General features: G+C 39.7%; 1 protein-coding gene across 2 annotated transcripts in view; it reads right to left on the reverse strand.

The window, feature by feature from the left end:
* AMN1 (antagonist of mitotic exit network 1 homolog) overlaps nt 1–22,674 on the reverse strand; it is a 58,340-nt gene that overhangs the window by 18,560 nt on the left and 17,106 nt on the right. For both annotated transcript variants that reach the window (XM_009247596.2, NM_001132560.1), the window contains 4 exon segments: nt 19,838–19,970; nt 12,368–12,512; nt 8,252–8,469; nt 7,875–7,931 (listed from right to left, as the gene is read on the reverse strand). In XM_009247596.2, coding sequence (XP_009245871.1) covers nt 7,875–7,931; nt 8,252–8,469; nt 12,368–12,512; nt 19,838–19,954 — 537 coding nt within the window. In that variant the 5' untranslated portion in view covers nt 19,955–19,970.

The following is a 22,674-nucleotide window of genomic DNA, read 5'->3' on the forward strand; positions in this document are numbered from 1 at the left end:
TCTACTTGTATTAATAGACATAAATCTCAAACATGTTAGTTCAGACCCTTTGGCAAACAGTATGGTAGTATCTTATAAAGCTAAACATGTACTTGCTATATGACCCAGCAATTTCACTCGTAGGCATTTACCCAAGAAAAATGAAAACATAACATCTACACAGAGGTTTGTATGCAAATGTCTGTCGCAGTCCAAAATTGGAACCCAAATGCCCATCAAATGATAAAATTATTTAAAAAATTTTTTTTTAATTTCCATAGGTTTTTGGGGAACAGGTTGTATTTGGTTACATATTTGGTTACATAAAGAACATAAGTTCTTTAGTGGTCATTTGTGAGATCTTGGTGCACCCATCAACCAAGCAGTATACACTGAACTCGATTTTTAGTCTTTTACCCCTCACCTCCTTCCCACCCTTTCCCCCTGAGTCCCCAAAGTCCATTGTGTCATTCTTATGCCTTTGCATCCTCATAGTTTAGCTCCTACTTACGAGTGAGAACATATGATGTTTGCTTTTCCATTCCTGAGTTATTTCACTTAGAAGAATAGTCTCCAATCCCATTCAGGTTGCTGTGAATGCCATTAATTCATTCCTTTTTATGGCTGAGTAGAATTCCATTGTATACATATACCACAGTTTCTGTATCCACTCGTTGATTGATGGGCATTTGGGTTGGTTCCACATTTTTGCAATTGCAAATTGTGCTGCTATAAACATGTGTGTACAAGTATCTTTTTCGTATAATGACTTTTTTCTCTGGGTAGGCACCCAGTAGTGGGATTGCTGGATCAAATGGTACTTCTACTTTTAGTTATTTAGGGAATTTCCACACTGTTTTCAATAGTGTTTGTACTAGTTTACATTCCCACCAACAGTGTAGAAGTGTTCCCTGTTCACCACATCCACAACAACATCTATTATTTTTTAATTTTTTTTTTATTATGGCCATTCTTGCAGGAGTAAGGTGGTATTGCATTGTGGTTTTGATTTGCATTTTCCTAATCATTAGTGATGTTGAGCATTTTTTCATGTTTGTTGGCCATTTGTATATCTTCTTTTGAGAATTGTCTATTCATGTCCTTAGCCCGCTGTTTGATGGGACTGTTTGCTTTTTTCTTGCTAATTTGTTTGAGTTTGTTCTAGATTCTGGATATTAGTCCTTTGTCAGATGTATAGATTGTGAAGATTTTCTCCCACTCTGTGGGTTATCTGCTTACTCTGCTGACTATTCCTTTTGCTGTGCAAAAGCTCTTTACATTTAATTAAGTCCCAGCTATTTATCTTTGCATCAAGTGGTAAAATTATAAATAAATTATGGCATATCCATACTATGGAACACTACTTAGCAATAAAAAGGGGCTGAGTGTGGTGGCTCACGCCTGTAATCCCAGCACTTTGGGAGGCCAAGGTGGGTGGATCACGAGGTCAGGAGACCGAGACCATCCTGGTTAACATGGTGAAACCCCCCGTCTCTACTAAAAATACAAAAAAATTAGCTGGGCATGGTGGCACGTGCCTGTAGTCCTCGCTACTTGGGAGGCTGAGGCAGGAGAATCACTTGAACCTGGGAGATGGAGGTTGCAGTGAGCCGAGATCATGCCACTGCACTCCAAGCCTGGGCGATAGAGCGAGACTCCGTCTCAAAAAAATAAGGAATGAAATATTAACATATGCAACAACATGGATCAATCTCAAACACTATGCTAAGTGAAGGAAGTAAAATAAATAAAAACCAAAATAGTATATTATATTCTGCAGAATTCCATTATATAAAATTATATTTATATAAAATTGAATTTATATACAATTATAGAAAAGCCAAAACAATGACAAAGTAAATCAGTGGTTGCCTAAGAGAGGGTCACAGAAGGGGATCAACTACAAAGGACCAGAGGCAAAAAAACAAAATAAAACAACAGAGAAAACAGACAACTTTTTAGGGTGATGAAAATGTTCTATACATCAATTGTGGTGGTGGTTATATGGCTGTATAACAATTATCAAAATTTATCCAACTATGCACATAATATGAGTGAATTTTCTTATATGTAAATTATACCTCAATTACACCTGAAAAATTTCAGAAAACATAATTTTGAATAACACAAATGTAAAGGGATATATATTATGAAGCTATTATGTAAAATTTGAAAACATATAAAACAAGGCTATATCTTATTTATGGATTTATACATAATAGAAAAAGTATCCATTTCTGTCTAAGCAGGGTCCACAGGAAGAAAAAAAAAAAGAAAAGGTATCCAAACATGCAAGGAGAGATACATAATCATATTTAGGATAGTGGTTACCTCCGAAGGCGGAAAGGGAGAATAATTGAGCGGGGCTTTAGATGTAACATTATTTTATTTTATTTTACTTTATTTATTTTTTTGAGACAGAGTTTCATTCTTGTTGCCCAGGCTGGAGTGCAATGGAGCAGTCTCGGCTCATTGCAACCTCTGCTTCCAGGGCTCAAGTGATTCTTCTGCCTCAGCCTCCTGAGTATGTGGGATTACAGGCGTGTGCGACCATGCCTGGCTAATTTTTGTATTTTTAGTAGAGACAGGGTTTCACCATGTTGGTCAGGCTGGCCTCAAAGTCTGACCTCAAGTGAGCCACCCGCCTCAGCCTCTCAAAGTGTTGAGATTACAGGTGTGAGCCACTGCACCCAGCTTTAACATTATTTTAGAAAAAGAACAAATCTAGCACTTTGGGAGGCCAAGGCGGGCAGATCACCTGACGTCAGGAGTTCGAGACCAACCTGGCCAACATAGTGAAACCCCGTCTCCACTAAAAATACAAAAATTAGCTGGGCATGGTGGTGTGCACCTGTAGTCTCAGCTACTTGGGAAGCTGAGGCAGAAGAATCGCTTGAACCTGGGAGGTGGAGGTTGCAGTGAGCCGAGATCACTGCATACCAGCCTGAGTGACCAAGTGAGACTCTGTCTTAAAAAACAAACAAACAAACAAACAACAACACATTAAATTAAGGCATTAAAAAAAAGAAAATATTTCTGGCAGATTAGGGTCTTACTGAAATTGCATACTCATAGCATAACTTTTATGGAAAACAATTTAGGACTGTTAAAAAAATATTCATACCTATTAATCCATTTGTTCCATTTTTGGGAATTCATTATAGCAACGGAAGGAAAAGTGACTGTCCCAATATATAATTATTTCTAATAGCTAAAAACCAGAAACAATCTGAATTACCAACAATAAAAAACAAGTAAAGTATGTTACATTATATGGACAGTCTGTTCTCTGATATGCCAGGATCTAGAACAGTAAATGCTTAATAAATATTTATTAATAAATGAAATTTTATACAGCAAATTAAATTTTAATTATAAGGATTAAAGAAACTTATGAAATGACTGTAATATAAGGCTAAGAATGTGATAACATTTATTGAGGTACTACCACACATCTGGAATTGTATTAAAAGCTAAGGATAAAATGAACAAAATGATGAACACAATGATCAACAGAGATTTCAGAAATGATCATGATATTTGCTAAATGCTGTAACATAAGTTTGTACTAAGTGCTTGTTGATCGTTTTTTTCTTTAATTTTATAATTTTTTTGAGACAGTCTCACTCTGTTCCCCAAGCTGGAGTGCAGTAGTGCAAACACAGTTCACCGTAGCCTCAACCTCCCAAGTTCAGTTGATCTCCCCACCCCAGACTCCCTGCAGCTGGGAGTACAGGCATGCACCACCATCTCTGGCTAATTTTTTTCTTTTGAGATGGAGTTTCGCTCTTGTTGCCTAGGCTGGAGTGCAATTGCGTGATCTTAGCTCACTGCATCCTCCACCTCCCAGGTTCAAGCCTCAGCCTCCTGAGTAGCTGGGATTACAGGCATGCACCACCATGCCCAGCTAATTTTGTATTTTTAGTAGAGACAAGGTTTCTCCATGTTGGTCAGGCTCGTCTCTGAACTCCCAACCTCATGTTGATCCACCTGCCTCGGCCTCTCAAAGTGCTGGGATTACAGGCGTAAGCCACCATGTCCAGCCAATGTTTGTATTTTTCTTTTTTCTTTTTTTTTTTTTTTTTAGATGGAGTTTTGCTCTTCTTGCCCAGGGTGGAGTGCAATGGTGCGATCTCAGCTCACCACAACCTCTGCCTCTTGGGTTCAAGCGATTCTCCTGCCTCAGCCTCCTGAGTAGTTGGGATTATAGGCATGCGCCACCACACCCGGCTAATTTTGTATTTTTAGTAGAGACGGGGTTTCTCCATGTTGTTCAGGCTGGTCTCAAACTCCCAACCTCAGGTGATCCACCCACCTCAGCCTCCCAAAGTGCTGGGATTACAGGTGTGAGCCACCGCGCCCAGCCTGTATTTTTCATAGAGACAAGGTTTCACTATGTTGCCCAGGATATTCTTGAAATCCTGAGCTCAAGGGATCCACTTGCTTGGCCTCCCAAAGTGCTGAAATTACAGAAGTGAGCCACCGCATTCAGCTTCTTGTCAATCTTTAGGAAAGGTCCTTAGACCTTTAATCAAATTGATTTCCAAATTATAAATAATTTAGCAACATTAATAATTTAATTTCCCAGAATAGAACAAATTAAAAGCAACAGATTAAAATGTGATGAAAGGTAGGCCTCCGCATTACCTATGAGAGTAGTTAGTAAAAAAAAAAAAAAAAAAGTTAGGGCTGGGTGTGGTGGCTCACACCTGTAATCCCAGCACTTTGGGGGGCCAAGGAGGGTGGATCACCTGAAATCAGGTGTTTGAGACCAGCCTGGCCAACATGGTGAAACCCTGGCTCTACTAAAAATACAAAAATTAGCTGGGCATGGTGGCAGCTGCCTATAATCCCAGCTACCTGGGAGGCTGAGGCAGAAGAATTGCTTGAACCCGGGAGACGGAGGTTGCAGTGAGCTGAGATCACACCATCGCACTCCAGCCTGGGCCACAAGAGCGAAACTCCGTCCCCAAAAAAAAAAAAAAAAATTAAGGCCAGACATGGTGACTTATACCTGTAATTCCAGCACTTTGGGAAGCCAAGGCAGGAGAACTGCTTGAGTCCAGGAGTTCGAGATCATCCTGGCCAACATGGCAAGACCCGTCTATACAAAAAATAAAAAAGTAGCCAAGAGTGGGGGCACATACCTGTAGCCCCAGCTATTCAGGAAGCTGAGGTGGGAGGATTGCTTGAGCCAGGGCAGTCAAGGCTGCTGTAAGCCATGATCGTGCCACTGTACTCCACCCTGGGTGACAGAACAAGACCCTGTCTCAGAAAACAAAATTTAAGTTTGTCCTTCAGTTTGAGTCAGAGGATGCTATAAACCAAAGGTTAAAGTATATTCGCTCAGGCCAAGCATGTGGCTCACACCTATAGTTCCAGCACTTTAGGAGGTCAAGACAGGAGGATCACTGAGGCCAGGAGTTTGAGACCAGCCTGGGCAACATAAAAAGACCCTGTCTCTACAAAACAAAACAAAACAAAACAAAACAATTTTTTAAAAAAGTATATTCACTCTACTTTGTTTAAAGAGGGCATTAAGTTCTCATAAATTTTAGAGACATTTCCATTAAAATGTTTTGGCACTTTGGAATAATCTTTGGAAAACTGAAAAAATAAAAAATGTAATGATATGGCAGTATAATCACCAACACGCTGGTTATTGCATTTTCTTCTCATTCTACTTAGGTTGGTGCTTAATTTTATAATGTTGAGGTAAATAGGTCAGTATATTTACTATCATGCATAACGACTAATTTCTTGGTGGTTTTATTTGAAGGTGATAAACTAATTTAACTGAGAACTTTATTTAAAATTATAGTAATTACAGGATAATGTTGTAAGCATTACATAACCTAGTGAATATACGGCAGTTAGTATACAGCCTGGCATAACAGTAAGTGCTTGACAAATGTTTGCATTTAAAATACCAAAAATTACTTCTCCTGCATTTAGGATGCAATTTGGAATTCAAAACTTGGTATAATAATAAATATGGTAATTTCTTTCTTTCTTTCTTTCTTTTTTTTTTTTGAGATGGAGTTTCGCTCTTGTTGCCCAGGCTGGAATGCAATAGCGCAATCTCGGCTCACTGCAACCTCCCACCTCCCAGGTTCAAGCGATTCACCTGCCTCAGGCTCCCAAGTAGCTGGGATTACAGGTACCTGCCACCATGCCCAGCTAATTTTTGTATTTTTAGTAGAGATGGGGTTTCTCCATGTTGGCCAGGCTGGTCTTGAACTCCTGGCCTCAGGTGATCCACCGGTCTCGGCCTCCGAAAGTGCTGGGATTATAGGCGTGAGCCACCATGCCCAGCCTAATATGGTAATTTCGTAATAAAATATTTAAAATATATATATGCTACCAAGACCCAGATATATAAAATCACAAAAAAGAATCTCTTTGGGCAATAACTCAAGGATAAATATTTTGGCAAAAACATGGCATTGTCATTCCATTACAATAGTTGGCTTTTTAAAAAATGTATTTATGGCAGGGCATGGTGGCTCACACCTGTAATCCCAGCAGTTTGGGAGGCCGAGGGGGGCAGATCACCTGAGGTCAGAAGTCTGAGACCAGCCTGGCCAACATGGCAAAACCCTGTCTCTAATATAAAAATTAGCTGGATGTGGTAGCACATGCCTGCAGTCCCAGCTACTCAGGAGACTGAGGCTGGAGAATCGCTTGCACTTGGGACACGGAGGTTGCAATGAGCTGAGATCATACCACTGCACTCCAGCCTGGGCGACAGAGCAAGACTCCATCTCAAAATAAATAAATAAATAAAAATTAAAATAAAAAAGTATTTATTTATTTATTTATTTAAGATATAAGCTCTCACTGTGTTGCCAGGCTGGACTCCAACTCTTGGGTTCAAGGGATCCTCCTGTCTCAGCCTCCCTGAGTAGCTGGGACTACAGGCGTGCACCACTGTGCCCTATTAAAATAGTTATTTTTACTAACATTTTTATAATTCATTTACAGCCTGCCTACTTCCAAAAAGGATTTGATGTAGCTTACTGTTAAATAGCACAGTTATATTAAACCCACTTGTCAACTGGGGAAGACAGAAACCAAAATCCTGGGATAAAAGGCTTCTTAATATATTTAGAAATAGGTTACAAGTGCATTAGTGATTCAATTCAAAGGATGAACAGAAATTTAAGATCTTTTTTAGGCTGGGTGCAATGGCTCACTCCTGTAATCCCAGTACTATGGGAGGCCGAGGTGGTCGGATCACCTGAGGTCGAGAGTTCGAGACCAGCCTGGCCAACATGGTGAAACCCCGTCTCTACTAAAAATACAAAAATTAGCCAGTGGCACATGTCTGTAATCCCAGCTGCTTGGGAGGCTGAGGCACAAGAAGTGCTTGAACCTGGGAGGTGGAGGTTGCAGTGAGCCGAGATTATGCCACTGCACTCCAGCCTGGGCAACAGTGCGAGACTCCGTCTCAAAAAAAAATAAATTTTTTTAAATGATCGTACAATGTGGCTATCAAGAAAAATAGGACGACAAGATGTCAAGAGAATTAATACTCCTGGTAGAAATATCATGAAGACCTGAAATCCTATTATAAATAATATCACTTTACACTGATAAACATTCATAATCTTCATCCTTAATAAGATGATTCTTAAATCTGTTAGAAGCTAAAACTTCTGGGAAATAAGGCCTTTTATTGGAAGTAAAATGAGTTTTCATTTTAAAGCATCTTTATTTTATATCCTAACTTAACAATTTTTATTTACTCTGGCAATAAAGAGATAGAACACCCACCAACAAAGTCCCTAAAATATGTAATTGATAAAGCATTGGTTATCTGCTAGGTTTTAAACATAATTTCTGAGAATATAAAAATTTAATCACCACCATCTTTATAATTATTTTTAAATTACCTCTAATTTCTTCGCACAAGGTCCACTAACAAGTGCAATCACACCACTGTCAGATACCTAAGCAAAGGGAAAAAGAAACAGTCCATGAATCCAGACAACGGAAGTAGAATTTTCCAAAATGTATTCATTATTTAGATATAGTCTTAATGCCTCCCATTCATCAAACATGTGTTTTAGCCATACATACCTTTCACCCTTGTTACTTAATTGAGAGGAATATGCCAAAATATATCGCAATGACTTAACCACTAAAAGCATGAAGTGGTCAATAGTTTCAACAAAAACAAAATGAACTCATTATGATATGTTCTCATTAGTCATGAAAATACATTTGGTAAACACATAGTCTATATGTTTGAAGCCTATATGTCATTTACCTGAGTAGCTGAAAAGTCAACACACTGCAAAAATGGGCAGTTTTTTCCTAATGCATGTAAGGACACATCAGTAATACTTAAGCAGCCACCTAAATCGATGATCTTTAGCAGCTGGCAATTGAGTGCAAGAGCAACGACTCCTTCGTCAGTGAGATTGCAGCATCTTTTCAAAGAAGCTTCGTGTAGGTATGAACAAGATGAAGCCACAGCTTTTATTCCTGGGGGAAAATATAATTATATATCAATGAGCTATATGTGTGTATATGTATACATGAGAAATGTGACTGATTTTCATTTTAGCAATCACCAATTCAATGTTAGCCCTTTTCAAAGTAGTCCACCTGTGAGGAAATACTGATTTTCCAGTGATGCTGTCATTATTGAGAACTCTTTTGGAATGTTTCAGGAATTCTCTACACAGTCTGTAGTATCTGCAATTAATGGCAAGGCTTTATTGTCCACAGGTTGAATTGCTTTTAGGAAATAGGCAAAAGTCATTCAGAACCCAATTAGATAGTGAAATAGCAGGCAATTCTCCTTTTGGTTAAAACAAAAATTTTCAAGTAATCAAATTACTTTTCTAGTGGACTTTGGAGGGAAACCAAAAGTTAAACTGCCCAAATGGTTTCGGTCATGGTCTTCATGCTTATGGTTAGAAATTTATAGCTATGCCTATGTGTTTTCTCTCGCTCCTGCCTCAGCCTCCCTGAGTAGCTGGGACTTTGACTCTGTTCTCAAAAGTGATTTCTTTTCTACCACCATGCTCCTTCTGTTAGCCTGGACCAATCTTACATTTTCCTGAGGGTCAAAAAAGAGAAGTCTTTAAATCCAATTAAGCTGATATAAGTGCACATTGGAGATGGGTACACATAAATAAAAGAGTACTTCGGGGATCCTAGGCCCTTTGGTCATAAACAAACATGGTAGCACTGTTAAAAGATACCTTTATGGGCAAAATACACAGAAGGGAAGATGGTAAATTCATGGGTAGGTCATTTTTACTGTTTTCCATATCTTAAGAAAGAACTTTTTTTTTTTTTTCTTAAGACTAGTTATTTTATCAGTGTCCAGCATGGAAGTTGTGATACAATAAGAACTGCATTTGATCTTTGTTCCCAGTCCCTGACACAGAGCTCCGAAAAGCCTTGGAATTTCCTGAGTGACAGGAGTGCCTTTTGTTAGTCATAATAAGCCCCTTTTGATCATACCTGAGTTTAAGCTAATGAGGTGACAGCATGTAACTCCTAGATAGCCTAAGGTTGGGGCCTGTCTCCAGAAAAATCAAGTGAGTAGAGGGTTAGAACATTCAGCTCAGTCCACAGACCTTTGGCGAGGTGGGGGTCAGGGATGGCAGGGAATAGGGGATGGGGATTAAGCTCTATAAAAACTCTTGGGCTGGGCGTGGTGGTTCACACCTGTAATCTCAGCATTTTGGGAGGCCGAGGCGGGCAGATTACTTGAGCTCAGGAGTTTGAGGGCAGCCTGGCCAACATGGTGAAACCGCGTCTCTACTAAAAATACAAAAATTAGCTGGGCATGGTGTTACACACCTGTAATCCCAGCTACTCCGGAGGCTGAGGCAGGAGAATCAGAATCACTTGAACCCAGAGGTGGAGGATGCAGTGAGCCGAGATGGCACCACTACACTCAAGCCTGGGCAATATGGTGAGACTCTGTCTCAAAAAAAAAAAAAAAAAGAAAAGAAAAAGGAAGAAGAAAAAACAAAAAACCTCTTGAACAAGGAGACTTGATGAGCTTCTGGGTTGGTGACTGCATCCACATTCTGGGAGGGCGGTGTATCCCAACTCCACAGGGACAGGAGCTCCTGCGCTTCCAGACCTCACCCTACGTACTCTTCATCTTGCTGTTCATCTGTATCCTTTATAATCTTTTAGAATAAACTGGTAAATGTAACAAAAGTGATTCCCTGAGTTTTGTGAGCCGTTCTGACAAATTACTGAATGGAGGAGGAGGTCATGGAAACCCTCCATTTATAGTTGGTCAGTCATACGTACCAGAGGCCTGGCCTTGCAATTGGCATCTGAAGTGGGGATAGTCTTGTGGGACTGAGCCCTTAACTTGTGGGATCTGATGCTAACTCCAGGTAGATAGTGTCAGAATTGAATTAAATTATAGCGCACCCAGCTGGTGTCCAGAGAGTTGGAGAATTGTTTGGTGTGAAAAAACCCCACACATTTGCTGTCAGAAGTGTGGTGTGAGTGTAGAGAAATGTGGTTTTATTGGAGAAGTTCCTTTTTGTGAGTTATTATTTATGTAAACATTTTAAAACTTATGCGTGTTTGCAATATTATGAATATCCTAACTCGCTAACCAAGATGACTGCAAAATATACTCAACTACCCACACAGTTTTCCGGAATCCTAAGTAGGCCAAAAAGTCCCTCTTTCTTATATTAAGAAAAAAAAAAAAAAAGCCTGGGCAACATAGTGAGACCTCGTGTCTACTAAAAATAAAAAATTCGCAGGGGGTGGTGGTGCACACCTGCGGTCCCAGCTACTTGGGAGGCTGAGGTGGGAGGATCGCTTGAGCCTCGGAGGTTGAGGCTACAGTGAGCCAAGATTGTGCCACTGCATTCCAGCTTGGGTGACAGATCAAGACACTGTCTTAAATAAATAAATAAAAATAAGTATTAATGCAAACCAAGTATTGAAAAAAAGAGGTCTATAGAGGGGAAAAAAGGTAAAGATTCACTAACTCATGTAATAGTGACACTGAACAATGCAGTTTGTCTAGCTATAAAAAGCTATGCATTACACAAACTGATAGGAGAGTACCTAGTAAATTTAATCTGATGATTAATTCTTTTGTAATATGGCATCAAAAAAGCCTTAACAAAATATGAACTGGTCATTTCTTGTTCCACTATACCAGGCAAAATATTTAAAATACAGACGTACGTATCCATGTTTTTGTTTTTTTTTTAGTTTTAATTTTATTTATTTTTTTGAGATGGAGTCTTGCTCTGTTGCTCAGGCTGGAGTGCAGTGGCGCAATCACGGCTCACTGCAACCTCTGCCTCCCCAGTTCAAGTGATTCTCCTACCTCAGCCTCCCGAGTAGCTGGGACTACAGGCACGTGTCACCATGCCCGGCTAATTTTTTGTAGTTTTAGTAGAGACGGGGTTTCACCATGTTAGCCAGAATGGTCTCGATCTCCTGACCTCGTGATCCACCCGCCTAGGCCTCCCAAAGTGCTGGGATTACAGGAGTGAGCCAACACGCTTGGCCAATTTTTTTTTTTTTTTTTTTTGAGAGACAGTTTTGCTCTCATTGCCCAGGCTGGAGTGCAATGGCACAATCTCGGCTCAATGCAACCTCCACCTCCTAGGTTCAAGCGATTCTCCTGCCTCAGCCTCCCAAGTAGCTGGGATTACAGGCATGCACCACTACGCCTGGCCAATTTTGTATTTTTAGTAGAGACAGGGTTTCTCCATGTTGGTCAGGCTGGTCTCGAACTCCTGACCTCAGGTGATCCACCTGCCTCGGCCTCCCAGAGTGCTGGGATTACAGGTGTGAGCCACTGCACCTGGACCTATTTTTTATTTCTTTGTGACAGAGTCTCCCTATGTCACCCAGGCTGGAGTAGTGGTGCAATCTCAGCTCATTGCAACTGCTACCTCGCAGGCTCAAGGGATTCTCCTGCCTCCACCTCCTAAGTAGCTGGGACTACAGGGTGCACCACCATGCCTGGCTAACTTTTGTATTTTTTGTAGAGATGAGGTAGGGGTCGGGGGCAGTTCATCATGCTGGCCAGGCTGGTATCGAACTTCTCGGCTCAAGCAGTCTGCCGGCCTCCCAGCTAAAAAAGTGCTGGAATGACTGGCATAAGCCACCTAGCCTGGCCCATGTTTATTTTACATATGTTTAAAATACAAGGTAGTGACTTACCCAGTGTCTTTCTTAACTTTGAGCACTGATTATAAGCAAGAATTCTAACTTGGATTATTTTCTTAGCCTGAATGTTTTTACTGATAAATATAATTCATATTTCTTTGACTTCTTCATACTCTCTTTTGATGTATTTTCTCCCTTACTCCACAATTTTACCAAATAGTGAATAGTAATCTACCAATGTATTCAGTGTTAATAAACATACCTTCTGAAGTTACAGAAACTCGGTTCCCTTTTGAAGCATTTAAATTTAATTTCTTCAGTTTTCTACAGTTAGACAGGTGCAGGAGAGCAGCATCTGATATATCACAGCTCCGTAGATCTAGAGTTTGGACTTCAGGATGTAAAATCTGTAACAAATAAGTGATTTTGAAAAAATTATTTCTTTCTATAAATACAAATATTTATTCCATATTCAGTGTTTTGGTAGTCGTAACAGACAAGTGGCTGATGTAAAATACAGCAAAGAATACAGAAGCATATCCATGTGGAGACAGACACACAAAGCAGGAAAAAACCACATCTACTTCCAGCGGGAGGTGCAGCTTTCAGTGCTGGCAAAGTCCTTCTTGGGACACAAAGCACTGTTGAGATGGCTAATTCAGGGGAAGGATCTGTAGACCTGAGAAGCTTAACCAATGTGGCAGTGAGTAATAATCTTCTGGTAGCTGCTAGCATTAGAGACTCTCCCTATGGGCCTCTGTGCTTAGGAAGTACGAGCCTTTAATCACTTGTGTACCAAGGGCTTACAGAGCACTAGTACTGCTTATCTAGAACATTTACCTTCTATATCATTATTTTTGGGAGCTAATACAATACCCCAGTATTATTGGGTGTTTTCTTGAGGTTGACAAATAATAGATTAATTCCTAAGAATTCTGAGCTCTTTCCTGTGAGTATTTTTCTGTTCTTTATTTTTTTTTTCCAAAATAGAAATGGCTTTACCTTTCTGAAAATAAAATAAGGTACTATTATTGTAAAACACTCAGACAATTTAGAAAAATTATAATAAGTTATAAGAATAATGATTTCTATTTATTAGATGCTTACCAGGAAAGGTACTGTTATATACATTATATTATTTTTTATTTTATTTTATTTTTGAGATGGAATTTCACTCTTGTTGCCCAGGCTGGAGTGCAATGGCATGATCTCGGCTCACTGCAACCTCAGCCTCCCGGGTTCAAGTGATTCTCCTGCCTCGGCCTCCCAGTAGCTGGGATTACAGGCATGCACCACCATGCCTAGCTAATTTTGTATTTTTTAGTAGAGATGTGGTTTCTCCATGTTGGTCAGGCTGGTCTCGAACTCCCGGCTTCAGGTGATCTGCCCGCCTCGGCCTCCCAAAGTGCTGGGATTACAGGCGTGAGCCACCGTGCCTGGCCTATATTATGTTATTTAATATTCTCTCTCTCACTCTCCACTGCCCACCACCACCCCACCCCGCCACCCCCAAGGGATTGGTCATTGCCATTTTACAAATTGGGAATTAAGACCCTGCGAGCTTAAGTAGCCAACGTAAAGAACATAGCCAAAAGGAGCAGAGCTGGGATTGGAACCCAGGTCCTTTTAATTCCAAAGCCTAAACTTTTAACCTCTATAACTAAAATTACCCATAATACCAATACCCAGAGATAAAATTATATTAGCTTTTTAAAAATGTTAGATTCAGGGGTTACCTGTGCAGGTTAGTTACAGGGATATACTGCATGATGTTGAAGTTTAGGCTTCAATTGAACCCATCACCCAAACAGTGAACACAGTACTTGAACAGGTAGTTTTTCAACCCTTGCTTCCCTTCCTCTTTCCTCCCTTTTGAAGTCCCCAGTGTGTATTTTTCCCATCTTTATGTCTGAGTGCACCCAATGATTAGCTCCCACTTATAAGTGAGAACATGCAGTATTTGGTTTTCTGTATCTGCATTTATTCATTAGAATAATGGCCTCCAGCTGCATCTATGTTGCTGTAAAGGACATGATTTTATGGCTGTATATATTCATTTCGATGTTTTTTGAGTTTAAAAAACACTTTGAAGAACAACAGGATCAGATCACATATAAGATGAGCACTTTTTATAAAATCAGTAGATTGTGGTTATATATTATTCCATTTTCTGCAAGTACCATAACTTATTAAATGCATCCTACACTGGCAAACACTTGAGTTGAACATTTAGGTTGCTTTAGGTAGGCAGTGTTGTGCCGTGATTAAGAACATGTGCTTTGCAAGCAGACTGCCCAACCTGGAACCCTATGATTGCCATCAAGCTCAGTTTTCTCTCTGTGCTTTACTAGCGTTATTACTGAAAGGGGATATGTTGTGAGAAATAAAGGTGTCTTGCTTATAACATATGCTATACATAACTATGCTTACTATCATAAATGATATTATAATGAATATATGTGCGTACTTTTCTATTATCTTCCTGAGATTTCTACAGGAAGTAAATTGTTGAATTAATAATAAGCAAATCTTTAGAATTTTTAATAATGCCAAACTGTCCTTCTAAAAGGTTTTTTAAATCAATTTACACTCTCACTAGCAGGAGATAAAAGTGACAGTTTCTCCACACTATTGCTAACATTGGGTTTTGGGATTTTTTAAAAGTCTCTGCCAAACTGAAAGGCAAACTGTCACTTTGATGACTAGTAAGGTTAAATATCCTTTGACATGTTATTGGAGATTTGTATTTTTTCCTCTGAGTATTTCCTGATTCTTCTGGTTTTTTATTTGGTTGTTTTGTTTTTTCTTATTGGTTTGGAGGGATTCTTTATATTGTCAAGATAAAAAAGCCCCTAGATTTTCATACATATTGTAAATATTTTTCCAAGTTTTTGACTCTGTTTCTTTTTTTTTTCTTCTTGCCATAAGGAAGTCTGTATTTTTATGTGTAATCAAATCCATCCATCTTTTTTTTCTTGGTTTCCAACTTTAGTATCATGTTTTAAAAGGCCTTCTCCATCCAGAGAGTATAAAAAGATTTATGAAATACTTCAAAAACAGCCATCCAAAGATGTGTGTCACTTTGCAACAGATGTTGTATCTGGCTTTTTGAATAATGTCATAAGCAGGACTCTTGTTAAGGATGGAGACTAGAGGGAGAGTACCTAGAAGAATCATGTCTTGTTTTTCTCTCATTCACCCTCTTCACCCCTCCTTTTTAATTCAGCTAAAATTAGGTTTAAAAAATGGTAAGGATTGCCATCAAACAAAAACCTAAGTCACTGAAGGATAAGCTAAAGGGATAGAAAGAAATGTGGATGGTGGAAAAGTGAAGAAAACCACCATTTTTCTACAGTGTCATTATGGTTCATCTATGAGTCACATATAACATTACATACTTCAACAGAACCATCAACAATAAGAACTCGGAGATATTATTCTACTTCCACAGAGCCAAGCAAACTACACCACTAAGATACCTATGTTCAAATGCAAGCTAACATGAAGAAAATAAAACATTATAATAAAGATATATCAGGTTAATGCAGAAGAAACGTTAAAGACAGGTTGAAGTGCAATTCCAATGTAAAGTCACAGGGTTAGTCACATGCTCTAGCATGTAGGCTGGGCACTGTGGCTCACGCTTATAATCCTAGATCTTTGGGAGGCCAAGGTGGGCAGATTGCTTGAACCCAGAGGTTCAAGACCAGCCTGGGCAACATGGTGAAACCCTGTCTCTAAAAAAAATACAAAAATTAGCTGGGTATGGTAGTGGGTGCCTGTAGTCCTAGCTACTCAGGAGGCTGAGGTGGGAGGATCACCTGAGCCCAGGAGGTTGAGGCTGCAGTGAGCCATGATTATGCCACTGCACTCTACCCTGGGTGACAGAGTGAGACCCTGTCTCAAAAAAAAAAAAACAAAAAACAAAAAACAAACAAACAAAAACTACAGAAAAACATATGCTGGAGTGCTATCATCAGAGCTTGCTTCCTTTTGATTACAGGCTTTAGGCAGAAGGTGAAGTGAAGTCAGAGCAATTGTGGAGTCCTAATTAGGGAAAAGGAGTCAGGCTGGCAGGACAAGGGGAAAGCAAATAAGCTACAGGTCTGCCTTTCTTCATGGTCCAGAACATATAAACAAAAAGAAGAAGCAGGTAAGCCATAGGTCTGCCTTTCTTTATGGCCCAGAACATATAGCCCTCCTGTGCAGACAACATACAAAACTCACAAACCTCCTGCTTATCACCAAACACTTTGATCTATCATCAAACACCTCGGCTGACAGAAGGATGCAAGTTAGTTCCCTCCTAGCTTGGTGCTGTCAATCAGCCCAAGTTCTATTCTATAAAATCCCCAGCAAGCCTTTGTCTCCTGGCAGTTGGGTCCTCTCTTGCTGGTTCTGCCCGTTGCTCCCTTGCAATGTATTTTCATATTTTCTCTAATAAATCTGCCTTTCTTGGCCAGGCGCGGTGGTTCACACCTGTAATCCCAGCACTTTGGGAGGCCAAGGCGGGCGGATCACAAGGTCAGGAGATCGAGACCATCCTGGCTAACACGGTGAAACCCCATCTCTACTAAAAATACAAAAAATTAGCTGGGTGTGGTGGCGGGTGCCTGTAGTCCCAGCTACTCAGGAGGCTGAGGCAGGAGAATGGCGTGAACCTGGGAGGCAGAGGTTGCAGAGCTGAGACTGCGCCACTGCGCTTCAGCCAGGGTGAAAGAGCAAGACTCCGTCTCAAAAAAAAAAAAAAAAAAAAAAAAAAAGTCTGCCTTTCTTTACCTACAACTGTCTTGGTAAATTCTTTTACCACCATCCCACCAGCCTGGATAGATGCCGCTCACCCCCAACAGCAATTGGCAGTTCTAGTCTCTGCAGAGTAGATGGTGATGGCTGCAGAGTGGTGGTAGCTGCAAACCCAAAGACAATATTTAAATATAAGTAGTGTAGAAACTACCAACTAGCATTTTCACTTTTTGAAACACAAATAGCAAAAATACAAAAGATAACACAGGAGTAGTATCGAAGGAAATTATCTACTCTGCTGTTTAATAACCTTTAAAAATCAGGGTCTGAAGGTTAAGCCCTAATCTGAGGGACTGTTTAGCTGAAGGAAGAGTGATTAACTATCTTTTTCTAGTGCTTGGGGCTCTCTGCCTTGGAGCTCATCACTCCAGCCCCTCTCCAGGCCTCCACCCCCTATGTCAGCTCAGTAGGGCTGAAACAGACTTGGGTCTGGCCTCCTTTACTCTTACCACTACCAGAGAGTATACAGAGATATGATCACAGGCCAAAACAAGACGCCTAGAGAACACCACTATTTCAAAAGAAAAACAAAGATTACTGATTTCATCAGGAGCAGAGGAATTAGAACAGAGAGGCCAAATATATTAATAAGCGTAATAATATGCTAAAAGAAATAAGAAAAGATTAATAAGATAAAACAAGAAATCATAAAAAAGGTGAATTGGAAATATTAAATATGAAAAATATAGCAGTTGAAAAAAGAACAGTATAGATGAGAAGAGTGATTTTTTAACTACTGGTCATTATCCATGAATGGATTACAAAATCAGTTTAGCAGACTGTGATCAATATTTTTTCAGTAAAATAAGACTAAATAGAATAAAATTAAATAGAAAAGACCAAAATGTACTATACATTATACTGTTACACCTAAGTGTGTTTTGTGTACTACAGTCACAATGTAACGTATATTTCTTATTGTGAGTCTTGACCAAAAAGTTTTAAACTTTTTGAAAACATGGAGGTCAAGGGTACAGGTACCATGAAGACAAGTGTATATGGAAGGCTAATGGGAGCTGACCAGAACAACACCATTTTGTTCCTGAATCTCATTCTGCAACTGCCTGACTGTAGAATGTACTTGCTGATGCTGCAGATGAAATTGCTGCCACTTGTGAAAAGACTATGCTATGCTGATGACTGAACTTTTTCCAAACCCCTGAATCAAGGACTTCTGCCTAGAAACCCTTATTCTAACTAATGAATTGTTTGATAACCCTCTCCCACCTTTCTCTTTAAAAGACCTCATATATCTCTTAGGACATATGAATTAAATAGTTAGGACATGATTTCAGATGCCTCTGGAATCTGTGTTCCTTGACTTCAATTCTAAAACCACCAATAAACATTTTTGCTTGGATTTTCAGTCTCCACGACTCTGTGTCTCTGTGTCTCCACGACACAAGAGAAGTAACTGAGACAATGGTAGAAGATTTTTTAGGATCTATTACATGTTGCGGGAAGTCAGGGACCTCGAATGGAGGGACCAGCTGGAGCCACGGCAGAGGAACATAAATTGTGAAGATTTCATGGACATTTATCACTTCCCAAATAATGCTTTCATAATTTCTTATGCCTGTCTTTATTTTAATCTCTTAATCCTGTTATCTTCGTAAGCTGAGGTTGTACATCACCTTAGGACCACTGTGATGATTGCACTAACTGTACAAATTGATTGTAAAACATGTGTTTGAACAATATGAAATCAGTGCACCTTGAAAAAGAACAGAATAACAGCAATTTTAGGGAACAAGAGAAGACAACCATAAGGTCTGACTGCCTGCAGGGTCGGGCAAAAAGAGCCATATTTTTCTTCTTGCAGAGAGCCTATAAACAGACGTGCAAGTAGGAGAGATATTGCTAAATTCTTTTCCTAGCAAGGAATATTAATATTAAGACCCTAGGAAAAGAATTGCATTCCTGGGGGGAGGTCTATAAATGGCCACTCTGGGAGTGTCTGTCCTATGCAGTTGAGATAAGGACTGAGATATGCCCTGGTCTCCTGCAGTACCCTCAGGCTTACTAGGATTGGGAAACCCCAGCCCTGGTAAATTTGAGGTCAGACCGGTTCTCTGCTCTCGAACCCTGTTTTCTGTTAAGATGTTTATCAAGACAATACGTGCACTGCTGAACATAGACCCTTATCAGGAGTTCTGATTTTGTCCTTGCCCTGTTTCCTCAGAAGCATGTGATCTTTGCTCTGCTTTTTGCCCCTTAAAGCATGTGACCTACTCCCTGTTCGTACACCCCTTCCCTTTTGAAATCCTTAATAAAAACTTGCTGGTTTTGCGGCTCAGGTGGGCATCACAGTCCTACTGATATGTGATGTCACCCCTGGTGGCCCAGCTGTAAAATTCCTCTCTTTGTACTCTTTCTCTTTATTTCTCAGATCAGCCGACACTTAGGGAAAATAGAAAGAACCTACATTGAAATATTGGGGGCAGGTTCCCCTGATAATTACATATGGACATTTTGGTTATCTTATCTGGAGGGAAAAAAACAAACCCTCATACTTTATAATATTCTAAAATGTGGGCCAGACATGGTGGTTCACACCTGTAATCCCAGCACTTTGAGAGGCTGAGGCGGATGGATCACTTGAGCTCAGGAGTTCGAGACCAGCCTGGGCAACATGGTGAAACCCTGTCTCTACAAAAAATGCAAAAATTAGCCAGGCATGGTGGTGTACACCTATAGTCCCAACTACTCAGGAGGCTGAAGAGGGATCACCGAAGTCCAGGCAGCGGAGGTTGCAGTGAGCTGAGATTGCACCACTGTACTCCAGCCTGGGCAACAGAGCGTGACCCTGTATAAAAAAAAAAATTAAAAATGATTACCAGTCTTACCATATACCATTGTTCCAAAAATCTAAAACCATATCTAAACAGCAAATATAATATGCATGCTTTACAGTTATTCATACTCTTACCTCACTTATATTTGAATCTGTTATCCGTCCCTGCATGCTCATTATTTTAATCAGTCTATCTTTTATGTTGGGAGGCAAAGGCTTAATGTCTGTGAGATATCTGGAAATATTCTTCATGAAGCACCAAAGGCATCTGAAATACAAATACAATATAGTAAATCACACTGGGCCTGTACTGATTCCTAACACTTGTCTTAATGCTATTTGTTAGCACTTAGCCCTTTCATAAAAGTGTGTACATTTTGGCTGGGTGTGGTGGCTCACATCTGTAATCCCAACACTTTGGGAAGCCCAGGCAGGAGGATGGCTTGAGCTCAGGAGTTCGAGACCAGCCTGAGCAACATAGTGAAATCCTGTCTCTACAAAAAAAAAAAAAAAAAAATACAAAAATTAGCTGAGCATGGTGATGTGGGCCTGTAGTCCCAGCTACTTGGGAGGCTGAGGTGGGAGGATCGCTTGGGCCCAGAAGGTCGAGACTGCAGTGAGCTGTGATTGTGCCACTGCCCTCCAGCCTGGGCAACAGAGCAAGATCCTGTCTCAAAAAAAGTATATACATTTTATATTAATACTATATTTACAACTTTAGCTCTGTAAGCTTCAAAAACCTAGTTTGTGTTAAATTACGGACAAGATGCTCTTCCTCTACAATTTTTTTCTATGCATACCTCATTTATCAAAATGCATTTTAAATGACCAACAAGGGTGTTTTTCCTAAGTGTCTAATTTCTAAGACACATACTCCTAAATAAGCATCATATTGGGACCCACTAATTGAAAAGTTTTATCTGTTAATCCAGCAAACTTGTTTCACTATTTTTCTTGAAAACTATGTGGATAATGAAATCACTAGAGAAAGAACCATAACCACAATGATTCAGCAAATATTACAAATCACAGAGATATCAAACTCAGTGCCAGGGTTGTATAGGCAGAAAGTAGAGTTATCAGGCAACAACCAAGAATCTTATGACCAATATATCGTATATGTGGCCTGAAATTCCAAGCATCTGAAAAACTCATACTTTAAAGAAACAAATACGAATCTTATTAATTTCTGTCTACAAATATCCCCACATATACAAAATTTTACATTCATGAGTGAATGTGATCATATACCTGTGATTAATTTTTTAGTGCAATTTTAATTTTTTTCTTTTTCCTCTTTTGGTTTCCTACACGGTTTCCTCTCTTGTCCTTCCCCCTCCATTAGTTTAGCTCTCCACACCAATGTAGCATATATTCTTTCTTATTTTTCTCTGTTCTTGTACACACACACACACACACACACACACACACACATTTAAAGGCTTGTGTGGGGGAGGGGTCATTGTTTCCTAAAATGGCACCACAGTACACTTACTTTTATACACCGTCTTTCTTTCAGTATCTTATGAAAGCCCTTCAAGGCATCCAACACAGTACTGATTCTCCTTTAACGGCCACATCATATTTCACGGTACGGATGATCTATTTAGTGACTTGTATGCTGACAAGCATTACCACTATTTCTAGGATATGTTGTCAGATTATTTTTCAGAAAGTCTGGAAAACACTTCATATTTCTATTAGTAGTGTCAGAAAGCTCCTTTCCCTCTACATCCTTCCAGCAATAGATATCATGGCTAGTTTATTTATTTTTTGAGACAGAGTCTCGCTCTGTCGCCCAGGCTGGAGTGCAGTGGCATGATCTCGGCTCACTGCAACCTCTGCCTCCCGGGTTCAAGCAATTCTTCTGCCTCAGCCTCCCAAGTAGCTGGGACTATAGGCGTGCACCACCACACCTGGCTAATTTTTGTATTGTTAATAGAGATGGGGTTTCACCATATTGGCCAGGATGGTCCGAACTCCTGACTTGGGATTACAGGCATGAGCCACCGCACCTGGCCCTGTTTATTTATTTTATATTTAATGTTAATTTTATTTATTCTTTCCATTTCTTTGTTATCTCCATTTCCCACTCCCATTCCCCACCCCTCTAGGAAACCATTCTCATGTTTAATGTGTATCCTTTCATTGTGTATTTCCTTTTAACATGTTTGTTGTATGCATGCATGTCTAATTTATAAACATGGGACTTGTCATAGATTTGTTTAGTTTTTCACTCAGCACTATGTTTTCAAGATCACCTACTCTTAAATGTTGGAAGGCCTAACAGGTGAAAATGATGTCTCACTATTACTTTAACTTGTATTTCTCTAATTACCAGTAAACTTAACATCCTTGCATGAGCTTGCTGGCTATCTGGATATGCTTTTCTATAAACACTCTATACATATCCTTTGCCTGTTTTGTTATTTTTAAAAATTGATACATAATAGATGTACATATTTTCAGGGTACATGTGATAATTTGATACATTCATATAATGTGTAAAGATCAAATCAGGGTAACTGGGTTATCCATCACCTCAAATATTTATCTTTTGTTTATGCTAGGAACATTCAAATTATTCTCTTCTAACCATTTTGAAGTGTATAATAGATTATTGTTAACTATAGTCACCCTACCCATCTATTGAACACTATTTTTTGTGTATTTATACCCATTAATCAACCTCTCTCTATGCCACCATCCCCTATCCTTCCCAGCCTCTGTTAGCCACCCATCTACTCTCTATCTTCATGATATCCACTTTTTTTTTAGCTCCCACATATGAATGAGAACATGTGACATTTGTCTTTCTGTGTCTGGCTTACTTAACAAAATGACCTCCAGTTCCATCCATGTTGCTGCATATGACAGAATTCATTCATTCCTTCCCTCCCTCCCTTCCTCCCTCCCTCCCTCCCTCCTTCCCTACCTCCTTCTCTCCCGAGATGGGGTCTTGCTCTGTTGCC

This window comes from Pongo abelii, chromosome 10 (genome assembly GCF_028885655.2).
Source record: "Pongo abelii isolate AG06213 chromosome 10, NHGRI_mPonAbe1-v2.0_pri, whole genome shotgun sequence".
Lineage (NCBI taxonomy): Eukaryota > Metazoa > Chordata > Mammalia > Primates > Hominidae > Pongo > Pongo abelii.